Consider the following 12,628-nt stretch of genomic DNA (forward strand, 5'->3'; position numbering starts at 1 on the left):
TACATTCCAAATATGTTAGTTTGCAGTGCTCAAACTGCCAGTAGGTCTGCATGGCTCTGTGCAGACTGACCTGTTTTTCAGATTGGCTGGATGATGGCCTGCTCTGCTTCAGCCAAGGAAGTATGTCCTACTGAGAGAGCGGTATCACTTAAGTCTGTGTGATTTTCAGATTGGAGTACAAAGGGGTCAAGATTTTGACTGATGTGAATGAGTCATGCAGATGACTTCTCTGATACCGCAAGACAGACTACTTGTGCTTAGTGATGAGGTCAAGCAGTGGCTGTACCCAAAATCGGGGCAGAAACCATCAGAAGCAGCTGTGTACCTGAGCAAACTTCCTCCTGTCCCCTCTGCTTCCTTTTTGTGGTTGTCCAGGACCTCATTTTCATTTAGTGCTTAGTGGGGGTACTTTGAACCCTACAATGCTTGGGAAGCATTGTGTTTAACAAATAAACAAAGCCTTTGCTACTTTTCAGTAAAGACCTTTCCTGTAATGGTTTCCAAAATCCCAGCTCACAGGAGGATGTAGCTGTGAGGGAGGTACAGTACATTACACACTCATGAAGCTGGTTTTGAGTGAGTCTCAACTTCATGGTTCAAATTCATTCAGATCACTTGTCCCTTCATCATTCAGATGATTTTAAGCTGTTTGGGCGATCTCCCCTTCTCTGTGTCACCAAGCCCCAAGTTTTAGTTAGATGCTGTTTTGTTATAACTTTTGTTGATTTTTTAGTTATGGGCTTAATTAAAGCTTTTATTCCATTTTAAAGCCATTTTCACTTTTTTCTGTGAAAACAAATATACTGTTTGTATTCCTGCTTCATCTCGCTCATCTGGAATGTAACCTGATGTACCTGATGCTTCTATGCCTGAGGCTTCATTTAACAGAGAGGCTGATTGCTTGATTTTATCCAGCCTTTTACACCTTCATGCGTTTTAAAAGCTAAAATATCTGTAGTTACTGCAAAGTAAACTTATCTACTGTGTACAGTTTTTATTACAGAGGGATATCTGACTTCCTTCTCTTTTGGAAATATTAATTACAGCTCCCTGTTGAATGGGGGCAAAAGAGAAGAAATGCCTTTTCTCTTTTTACATTGGAGGTTTTAATATTGTGGTGCCTTTGGTAAAGGCTCAGTCATACAGCAGTGAGTAGCGTAAAGAGGAAACAATTATCCCCTTCCTCCCCAGTAGTGTGGAAATGGAGCCCCACAGCGCCATAATTGTGAGGCTTCTCACACAGGTTTATTTTAGTCCTTAGGAGGCATCCTATTCAAAGAACACATTTTCAATGTGCTTTCAATTGGATGATCACTCGCAAATAGCGGTGCTTTTTGTGGTATTTATGATATAGTCTCACAAATGTACTTATTTTGTTTGAGATCCGTGTTAAGTGTCACAAAGTAAATAAAACTGTTCCCTTCATTACTGCCTTGTGACGCTGTCTAATAGATGTATTGTGGATTGACTTCTAACAGCTCTTTTAGAAGAAACTGGTAGCTCTTACAATGTGGGCAGGTGGGCTTGTAAATGAGTATTTAAACCAATGTTACACTTTCCTCACCACTGCAAAGGAGGAAGGACTCTTGAAGTGTTCAGGGTAGGTTTGGCGTACTTTAGTTTGTACGCGTTTTCAGATTATGTGTATTGTTGGACCCCGACACGTGAGGGTAGGTCTAGGAACCTCAGTTAAGAACTTAAGATAGCTGTCCCACAGAAAAAGGTTGTGTTTTTCATGGTAATTTGTGTGTGTGTGTGTTGTAGGATTAAAGCGTGGCTCTGGTCTTTTGTCTACATGGTCAGCACTGAGTAATCAGTCCCTTGAACTGAGTAATGAAAAATGACTAACCAATTACTCCTGAGGAAGCAATGTTGTTTTCCAAAAAGAGCTAGGCTCTCTAAATTGCACACTTGAATTGAAAAGTGGATTTCACAATGTAAATGCGGCCTGGGTGATACAAAGATTTCTTAATCTGCTGTTTTTTTTCTGTGTGAAGAGACAGCTCGTGGAAACGTGGTCATTTCACATTGGTTTGGATTTGGCATTTCACAAATCTTTTAAAAGGAGAAAAAAAAAAAATCCTGAACCACAGCCAGCTAAATCAAAAAGCTTCAGCTGGCTTCTGTGAAAGGACCTGTAATAAAAGTATGGTTAGAGCAGGCATTCGAGCTGTTTTTCAGGAGAGAGGCCTTACGTGCAGGCTCTCCTTGTGAGACGAAAGGGAAGTCAGGGGAGAGAGAAAGGCTAGGGCAACAAAAATGGAAGGGGATGAAACATACACAGGTGAAGCGTGGGGCGGCCGATGGCATGAAGCTCGCCTGTCCTGCAGCACGTGCCTGTCCTGGGCTGCCCGGCGGTGGCAGCACGGGTCTGGGTGTGCGACTGCCCTGGCGCTAGAGGTAGTGCGTGAATGGGATCAGCTGCAGCCGGCTCTTGGCACCACGGCTGCGGGATTCAGCTGGTGACTTGGCATGGTGTTGTGTTGTCTTTGCCACCTTTAATTTGAGATAGCAATTTGCATTCTGTCCCTGCCTTTGATAATTTGCAATGAGGGCTGATGCAGTTTTTTTCTTTGGGATTGTTTACAGCTGGGAACAGTAAGTAGTGCCAAAACTTGTTAAAGCTATTTTTCTCACTGTTTTCTCTTAAAGGATCAGGGATCGGGAATAAAGTTCTGCAGTCCTTCGTTACAAAGAGGAGGACGGGACCAGCTTGGTCCTTTTTGCTTTATCTGTGATGCAGCTCTTCTGCTGTCTGAAAAGTTTTGAAAAAAAAAACTCTTAGGCAGAAGTTGTGTACAACCCCCAAAACGCATACTTGGTGTTGTTTCAATAGAAAAAAATTCCTGCTGTTGAAGTTTCTCCTTCAAAGACACCTTTGAATCTCTGGTAAGTAATATACCTTTAAAAAGTGTATGAACTATTTCCAGCATCTAGAGCTTCAAAGTAGATACAGCTGAGAGGGGAGCTGTAACTTCTCCAAGGTGGATTTAAACGTTGTTCCTGCATCATCAGAATGTGCAGAACCGTCACCTGCATGCTTTTTCCTTAGCAGTGGCAGAAAAAAAAAATTTCACCTAGAATGATAGTTTTATATTCCGTGATGCATCAGGAATCGAAACCCCACTAAGCAAGGTAACGACAAAGGGCCGTGTCCTCCGGCGGCCAGACTGCAGCGTTCGTCCGTTTTCACTAGTCAGAAGAATTGCTGCGGAGAAGCCGCTGAGGTGTCCCGACCGGCGAGTCCTGCTTCAAATTTCGGAAGCCAGGGAGAACGGTAACCCTTGTGCATCCAAAAGGAATAAACGCTGAGAGTTTCCTCTGAGACCAGCAAAGCACTGGAAGTTCAAAGTGCTTCATGTCGCTCGTTATCTATCATCCCGCTGGTATTTTTTTTTTTTTTTTTGCTGTTCTATAAGTATCTGTAAGGTATTTAACTGCTGGTTGTGAAGGAGGGTTCAGTCTTCCCTAGCCTTTTTCTCAGACGCACCGCTTGCTGGGCGGCCTCCCCCATGACCTCCTCGTGCAGCACATCTGGCTGCCATTAAATAAATCACATCCTGGCACCATGCTGCCAGAAAGTGTGTGGTTTTTTGTTTTTTTTTTTAAGTCATTGGTTGACTATTCCCTAGCGAGCTAGAAAAGAGGCAAGCTGATAAGAGCCCAAGTATGGACATAGAGGCGCCAGAAGCACCGGCCTATCGCGACAAGACCGTCTGTCGTGACAGCGTCGCCTGTCGTGACAGCCGAGCGCCGCGCTGCGCCCCCCTCCCCTCCCCACACCGGGAGCAACGTCATCCCGACGCGAGCGCCCGGGCGGACTCATCTCCAGCCGGCGTCGCGAGCGACGGGCAGGTCAGCCTATGGCAGCGGAGGGGCGGCCCCCTCTTTGTTTCTGAGCGCTGGGATTGGTCTTCCGGGTAGCAGTGGCAACAGAGCTTGCCAATTGGCGCGTTGCCCGGGTGTCCCTCTCTCGGACGCACGATGGGGGCGGGGGGGCGAGAAGCCGTCCCTGCACCGCTCGGCGGTTGGCTACCTCCTCCGAGTGGCCCGGTTATTGGGCGGTCGTACTGCTATGCCCGCCCCTCGCGCTTCGCGATTGGTCAAGGCCCTCACCTTCTCCTGTGACTGGATGGACTCTTTATCACTCCTTCTCCTCCCCGTGCCTCTTTGAGGAAGCCCCGCCTATGCCACCGCTTCGTTGGCTGATTCCTCCGTGACCTGTTCGCCATTGGTCAGCTGAGCCGTCAGTTGGCTCTGGGCGCGGGAGGAGGGGGGCCCGGGGGGCCCTCGGAGCGGTGTAGCAGCGGGAGCAGCAGCAACGGTCGCCGTCGCCGTCCCGCGGCTGGACCCGGCCGCCCCTGCGCGCCGCCGCCATGAGCCCCGCCCTCGCCTAGCCCCGCCTGGCGGTTGTCCTCCGCTCGGCTCGGCTCGGCTCGGGCTCCGGCTCCGGCTCCGGCTCGGACTCGCCCCGCCGCCGCCCGCCTGCAGCAGCGCCGCGCCCCGCGGCCGGCCGGCCGGCGAGGATGAAGGTGACCGTGGACTTCGAGGAGTGCCTGAAGGACTCGCCGCGCTTCAGGTGCCGCCGGGGGCGGCGGTGGGGGGAGGCGGGGGCCGCAGGGGGCAGCCTGGGCTCAGGGAGGGGGGCCCGGGTTGGGGGGCCGTGCGCGGGCTCAGGGGCTGCCGCCTCTGTGGCGTGGCGGGACTGGGGGCCGCGGGGCGGGGCGGGGGACAGGGGCCGCGGACCGGGTGGGGTGGGGTGCGGTGGCAGGTCGGGGATGGAGGATAGAGGCGGTGGGGGGGGACCTTGTAGATGAGGGAGCGGGGTGTTGGGGACCGTGCAGGGTGGCAGGCTGGGGGCAAGGAGTGGGGGACAGAAGTTATGGGGACCCTGGAGGGTGACACGTTGGGGACATGGTGTGGCAGCGAGTGGGTAGGGTGACAGGTCGGACCTGGGCTGTGGGGCCAGGGCTGTTGAGGATTGCTGGTCGTGGGGGACCACGAAAGGTGGTAGGTGGGGGTCAGGTTTGGGGACAGCATAGGGTGGCAGTTCAGGGGCTAGTGTGCGTGTGGGTGGCTGTGTGTGAGGAAGCGGCTGTTGGGCTCTTGAGGTGTGAGCAAGGACTCTTGGGGGAAGGGGATACCCGAGGTAGAAGTGCAAGTTAAAAGGAGAGCGTGTGTGATAGGTGGGGCTGGGTGGGCCATGCGGTAGGGTTTTGGGGTTCATGTGGAGGCAGCACAGCCTGCTGTGCACGCTGTTGGGGTCACCCAGCCCTGAGCAGCTGCGGTGGCAGCGAAGTGCAGCAGGCAGCTAGCGCAGGAAACGTTCAGCAGCCTAAGCAATGTCTTCTCAGCCTCAAGAGCGGGAAGTTTCAGCTGGTCTGTCTTCTGTTCTTTAGTGCTGAACTTACAGTTCTGCACCCAGTGTCACCTACCTGTCGCTGCTGTGTGTCTGTACTCAATCTGACCATCGCTGGGGTACCGGTAGCAAACAAGTTCAATATACTCTTATTGAGAAACCAAAGCATGTACTCTTTTTGCTATTTTCCGCTCTTGCTTGAGTGACCACTTGTCTGTCATTGCTGAAGGCTCACCTATGCCTGTGCTGGGTAACTTTCTCATTCATCTTTCCCCATGTTTTATTCGTTCTGCATGTGCTATGGATGCTTATATCCGCTCTGTTGGACGTGTGGCTGTGGATCTGTGCCTATAGGTCCACTTTATGAGCCTGGCATAATGCTGGTGGTGGTGAGGCAAGCAGCTCTGAGGCTTGAGCCGATGTGTCACTCCTGTGCTCCTCCTGTCCCTTGTTCAGTCCATGTTTGGGGTGTTTGTGGCTCTGTGGTCAGCATGGGCCAATTTCATAATTTCATAGTCTGGCTGTTGGAAGAGAGAGTCCTGTTCCTCCCCTGCTCTGTGGATATATGTGTGTGTGTGTTTTCTTTTTATTGGCTCTAGCAGTCATGGTTGTGGGATGTGGATGAAGTTGGAGAAGATGGTTTGAGTGGTTTACCTCTACCAAAAGTCGGAGTTCCTGTTCTTCCCTTTTTTTCTCCTGTCTCTGTTATCAGCTTGCAGCCTGGCTGCATGATCCTGCTATTTTTTTGGTGGCTGTGGTGTTGTTGGATGCTTATATGAACTCACTGCCCTGGCAGGAAAGAGAGGAACCTAGTTTTCTGCTAGGTTAGTCAGTTGGATTGGGGTAGCAAGGGATGTGAAGCGTACTAAAACCTTTGGAGAGAAGGAGGTGGGATTTCGCTGCCAGGAGCAAGGCTGGAAGAAGGGAGTGGGGAGTGAGAGCTCCCTAGGGCAGCAGCAAGCTTTTGGATTGACTTAGGGTGAAGTCTTATGGAACAGCTAAGTTGGACATACTTGCTAACATGAATCTGTCCCATTTGGTGGCAATGCTGTCTTGAAATAGCTTAATGTAACAATGAAATGTGCCATTTAATGTAGCTTATGAAAGTTACATTTTCCTTTAAGGGGAGAAACTGCGGAACACGCTTTGTCAGGGGTCATCTAGCGCGTTGTGGCCTTTCTGACAAGTTCTGATTCTACTACCTTTGAAGAAATTGCAGAAAATCTTGTGGTGAAGTGGTGTGATCCCAAGAAAACATTCTTCCAGCCTTCAAGTATTAGGAAATGGTTAAAACTGTGAAGCAAAAATCCAGTAGTATTTCTGGGGAAAAAATGTTTCTGCTAATGAATCATTAGTTACTGTTGTAACTTTGGTCATTCTTACTACTCGTACAGGTTACTAACCCAGATAGAAAAAAGCCTTCTAAATGAGATTTATTGCAGCAGGTTTTGTTAAGGGGCTGTATAGCATGATGTGGAGCGAGGTCATTACCCGGTGTTCACGTTATTATGGGGAGCAGCGCGGATGTAAAGAGCTTTCTTGTGCTGGGTAAGAGGGAGGAAGCAGGACTGCAGCTTCCTCCTGATCTTGCTGAACAGGTGGGTGTAGCCTCAATCTTTCCCATCGGTATACCTGTTGGAGCAGTTAAATCAACCTGTTGGGAGGCATATAGTGTATAGAAATGTCATAGTATCCTTTTTTTCTTACAGCAGTGGAGTGAGCTCAGAGGAAGTGGGTGAAACAGAGTTCCTGAGTCACCAAATATTGCTCCAAGAATTATTCAGTGCTAATGACTTTTAGCTTCTGTCTTTCACAGAAGTTCATAGACTGTTTTCAGAGAGCTGTTTAAGTCTTTTAAAACACGCTACTACAAACAGCATCAGACATGTTGCTGTCTTGCTTATCTGATTCTCATCAAGTTCATGTTCATCTTTCTGGCTTTGAGATGTAATTGGGAATATCATAGTTACCTGAATCAAAGAAACAAAGGTTTGTTAGTTCGCTCAGAATGCGTATGATGGGAGTATGCATGGATTGTTGCTGCTGAGTTGCTGATATGTGGTTTGATAATAATGACTATAGTGAGTCACATCAAAAATATGGTATATTATTTCGTAGTAAGGCATGCTTTTTTCCCCCAGTAGATAAAGAAATCTTTGAATTATAAAACCTAAAACAATGATGGCCTATTGCATTTTTAGGTTTGCAAATTTACAACTTATTGGATCAGTTTGAGGTTGGAAACTTGAGTTTAGAAATAGATGTTTTGAAGAGGTTAAAGGAAAAGGTTATGGATTGAGGTGTGGTTTTGCAGAGAACGTACGGAAGAGATGTGGGAATGAAACTCATTAAGAATGTTAGCAATTTCCAGTCGGGTTAAAAAAAAAAGTTTTTACACAGTTATCAGAGCTCCATATAAAATAGTCTTGCAGAAGTTATGTGCTTTTCTTTCATGACTCTCATTTTTAAAATATGGGCAGGCCAAAGGTCCAACAAGGAAGTGTATTCGCAGTTCTCTTACGACGTGTGGATGGCTTTACCTCACACAGAAGAAGTTGCTTAGGGAGGGGCCTTGGAGCAGTCCTTGAGGAACAGGAATGGAACTGTTTGGCACGTTCTACATATGTAATGAAGAGTTCTTAGAGGGCCTTTAGTACACAAATAGTATTGTGAAATAATAGTTTCTGCTTATCTTTAAACAGTGACAATTCCAGTTTCAGAGGTTAATGGAACAGGCTTTTACGTTGATGTTTTACTTTTTTTTTTTTTTTAATTAAAAGAGAAATCATTCTTAGTTGCAAGAAGAAAAAAAGAAAGCATGTGCTATAGCAGCCGCAGGGATCATTTTAAATCTGAATTTTAAAAAGGAGAAGTAAGTTTAGGTGATGTGGAAATGTATCTGGTGTAAGTAACAGTTAACAATCTTGATAAGTAACCACATTAGTACAAACAGTGAAGTTCTGCTGATTGCACTGCATGCAACTCTAAAACTCTTTGGAAAACTGTAATCTGTTCTCGTCTTTAAAATACATCAGTAAAAAGCTATTTATTTTTGAGATCCTTTCTTTATCCTTGTCTGTCACCGTTACTGAAGTTGAACGCTTTTGTGTTCAAGAGAACGTTTGCTTCCTGAGACATTAACTGTGGCCCAGATGATGGGTGAATGAGGTAGACCGAAAAAAAAAAAAAACCTTTTGCCAATTATTATTCTTAGTAAAAATACTTAATGGGTAGTCTCTGAGTAGAATTAGGGGGATATCATATCCTCTTCAAAGGGACTAGTCTGAGTATTCTTCCATTTTAAGTTTCATTAAAGCATTGTTTTGTGTGTAGGCAAGCCTGCAGCGTAAGACTGGCTTGTCACTTAAGTTTTCCAGTATGCTGCAGTGGTGTGGGAGTGTGTGGGGGTTATTTGTTTGTTCTTGTGTGTGTGACCAGAACTATTTCTGGTTTATTTAAATGGGGGCAGCTGGGATGCACCTCAGCCTTACTGTAAGGGATGTAGTTTGTGTTGTATTGCTGAGTACCTATCTTTGCATTGTCTGGCGTTTACGTGGGTGTTAGTCCAAGTTGTAGCTGTTGTAATATTTGGTCTCTGGTCTTTCCTTTTGAAGAAGAACATGGCTTTTGATGGACAGTTTGTTAAATCATGTTTTGCAGAAAAAAAGTTCAAGTTTGTTTGTTTGTTTTTTTTAAAGTTGGAGACTTAAAATTGTTAGTTCAATTATGGACCAGCTTGCAGTCTGCAAGAAGTATTTGTGAAAGAGATTAGGCTATACAAAAAAGCATGACTATTTAAATAGAAATGCACAGTTAGAAAAGCATTGGGCAAGCCTCCATGTCAACTGTAGCAAATACTTGAATATTTAAATATCCTATTAAAATAGGATGTTGAAATAGATTGCTAGTCTCATGGTGGGAGTTTTAGCACGTTCTGCAGCATGAGTGTGTGTAGGCATTAGGTGCAAGAAGAACTTTGAGTGGCTCACGACCAGGGATTGTGCCTCACTTAAGTGAAGTGCAAGATGTAGAAACGCTGGATGGCTCTGTTTACTCCTGTGGCAAAAATAAAGGTAGATTTATTTTTACCTCTTGACAGAATTGATGCAATTTATTTGCTTTTAGGGAAGAGTGAATCACTTTGCATATAGGAAGAATGAAATATGTTGATCATAAAGTTTCTTTATTGCTCTGCAAATCGAAGAACATAATTAGCTTTATAAGTCTGTTTTGCCCTACCTTATGTTAGTAAGTGTGCCATGCTCTTATACTGTACTCTGTTGTGAACTCTAAAGGAGTTTTTCTTCCAAACTACACCTCAAGAAATAAATATCTTTCATACCTTTGTTTTGTGAGCTATTATTTTATAGGTGGCTAGTTGAGTCCTTCTGCCATCAGATAAGAGAATTTAGTAGTTCTTTTAGGTATGAATTTATAATTCCCAAAATACGATAACCTGAAAAAATTACCTATCGCATTCAATTTTGCATGAACTAATAAGTAATATTTTCATTGAAGGATTAGTCCACTTCATTTCCTATTTCAGAAGTTGTGTGGGTGGGTGGTTTTTTTTTTTTTTCTGTGCTGCGGATACGCAGTTTAGTCGATAAGCATTTGTTTCACGGATAACAAAAAGTCTATTCTGTCACTTTTTTAGATTTCTCTGGTTTTAAAGTGACTTTTTTAGCATATTGCTTGGAATATGTCTGGACCTAAAGTCGTGTTTTTCCTAGAGAGACCTGACTGGAATTTGTTCAGTTCAGTTATCATGGCATAGGTGCCCTAAAATGAGTTTGATTAAGTTTTTTTTTTTTTTGAAATGTTACATATGCAGAAAATGTTATGTTGGATTCTCTTAAAAAGGCATGAGTTTATTGAGGTGGAACTGGGAGTATTAGAGCAGAACAGAGTGTGGTATACATCTTGCGTGCCTCGTTCTAGAGGGAACTTTCTTAGATATGCAGAACAGAGATGGGAACGTAAGCTGTTCATTGTGGCTAAGTGTGTGCGGGGGGAACCCAATATGTTTTGTACTGGTTGTATTTAAAACAGATGTTTGGAGATGGATCACAGTTGTGTTAAAAGAGGAAACTGATGCATTTAACCTTCTCTGCTCTATTTAAGTAACTGGCCTGTGTATGTAAAGAGTGTGTAAATATTGTTCTCAGTCTTTCATTAATGCAAACAAATAAGTACACAGAATGAAACCGTATTTCTGTTTTTCAGTTATCTTATGTTTGGAAATGCTTACTGTCTGTTCAGCTTACCTTAGTAAAACTTCTTGTGGCTTTTTTAATTTACTAAATTATGTTCAGACTGTTCAGTCTTCAGAAACATTAGAGCATATATGCCGAACCTATATATTTTTCATCTGCTTATTATTTTTTGGGAGGGAGGAGATGGAAATCAAAATATCAGTAAAAAATTTACCTTCTTTGCTTAACGTCTAGTCAGTGTGTTGCTGCAGTGCGGTGTCCCTGTTAACATATATTGTAATACTGTAAACAGTAAATTAATCTTATTCTGCATATGTTTATAGTGTGGGTAATTTATGTGTATTTATAGTACTGTTGGGGTCAATGAGGCTGTTCATGTGGTAATTTCGGTCACAGTAGCGCGCTGAGAGGAATGTGAGTAGGAACTGTATGGCTGCATGCGGAATCTGTGTGTTGTTGTTCAGATTTACCTAGCTGTTCTAGGAGGAATTCTCAAAAAAAAATCTTTGGACTGGGGCTTCTGGCCTCCGGTTTCTGGGACTGAGAAGCAAGCTTGTAATTTATCTGGCAAGGCTGCCTGGAAAATATCACAGAAGAACAGAATAAAGAAGATAGAGTAACTCGAAAGAAATCTGCCAAACATTTGTTGCAAGTTTGCCTTTACCTTTTTTCATACTAAGGCGGTTGTTTTATAGTCAGAATTTCCAGTATGACTGTAGAACAGCATGTTTCGTAGCTGAAATGTAGTGACATGTAGGAAAATTTTAGTAGAACGCTATTAAGGTACGCTTTTAGAAAATCTCTTTTCGTACTGCTTGTAGTCTATTGAAATGAAACAGAGTGGTTCTGGATTTCTAACTCTTCAGTTTTATGGAGAGGACAGTCATTCTATTTAGCCTTTAGTCAGTGTTGTTGTTGTTGTTGTTGTTGTTTTTTTAAAGCCTGTGACTGTCTTTCAAACATATTAGAAGTAGTTGAAGTAAAAAGAGAGATTTTTATTATTTAATTGGAAGATAAGACCTGGTGTTAGAGCACTTTCTTCTAGGATAGTCATAATAGAGTATTGAAGCTTGATTAAAACTTTCCTTTCAAGTAAAATTCATTAAGATTTATTGCACTGAAGTCTTGTAAAACTTTTTCAAATTTAATAGCAACCTGTTGAGATCCCTCTTCATTGAGAACAGAGAAGAGAAGAGAAATATCTTGAAATCAGTTTACCCTGATCAAGTTAGTGCACCTAAATTGTTTTTTTTTTTAAGTTGGCTCACATAATTATGTACTGCAACTGTGTAAGATTTTTTCTTATAACTTGTATATAATATAAGTTATAATAATAGAAATATTAACATGTTAATTATATTGCTATATTAAATATTAATTAAATTAACACATTAAAATTAAATTAATATAGTAAATATCAATATAAATATAAATATTATAATTTTATTATATATATTCTTGGTTGTTTGATTCCGATATAATTTATATTAACTAAAAACTAACTGAAACATCTTCGCTATCATCTCAAATTGCTGATAGGAACTTTAAAAAAATTACACTTAGAATTTTTATTTGGGAGTATTATTAAAAGCATTCAGAAGTGAGTTTACAGTGGAAGTAGTAACAAAATCTGCTAGATGTCATAACGTTACAGTAGCTTAGCAGCAGGAGCAATTGTTGAGAACTGATATTAAACTTGTGTAACTGGTCAGTTAATGAGAACTTGCAGAATTAGGAGGAAGGCTTATTTGTTTAATTACAGTTGTTACACATACACACAAACTCTTACTTCAGTTAGTCATTTGAGTTTTAAATATAGAAGACACAGAAGCTTGATTCTTTGGCCTAGAGGGTCTCATTTATGTTGGCTGTGCACATTTTATGTCATTAATTGAAGAGAGAAAGTTGTAGAGAGGATAAATTTTTTTGATATTGGGTGTGGGGGAAGCTATTGATGCCAAAATCTTTGTGAAACAGGGTTAGTGAGTGGAAAGTTCATCAGGAAGGCGACAGCTAGAAAAGAGAAATCCTATCTGCCTGGAGCTGGATGAGC

General features: G+C 43.3%; 1 protein-coding gene across 4 annotated transcripts in view; it reads left to right on the plus strand.

The window, feature by feature from the left end:
* Nucleotides 1–4,177: 4,177 nt before the first annotated feature.
* Nucleotides 4,178–12,628, plus strand: part of ACAP2 (ArfGAP with coiled-coil, ankyrin repeat and PH domains 2) — a 76,578-nt gene continuing 68,127 nt past the window's right edge. For all 4 annotated transcript variants that reach the window (XM_068955182.1, XM_068955184.1, XM_068955183.1 and 1 more), the window contains exon 1: nt 4,178–4,579. In XM_068955182.1, the coding sequence (XP_068811283.1) occupies nt 4,527–4,579 (53 nt within the window). In that variant the 5' untranslated portion in view covers nt 4,178–4,526. The remainder of the gene's footprint in view (nt 4,580–12,628) is intronic.

The sequence above is a fragment of the Struthio camelus genome, chromosome 9 (genome assembly GCF_040807025.1).
Source record: "Struthio camelus isolate bStrCam1 chromosome 9, bStrCam1.hap1, whole genome shotgun sequence".
NCBI classification, from domain to species: Eukaryota; Metazoa; Chordata; class Aves; order Struthioniformes; family Struthionidae; genus Struthio; species Struthio camelus.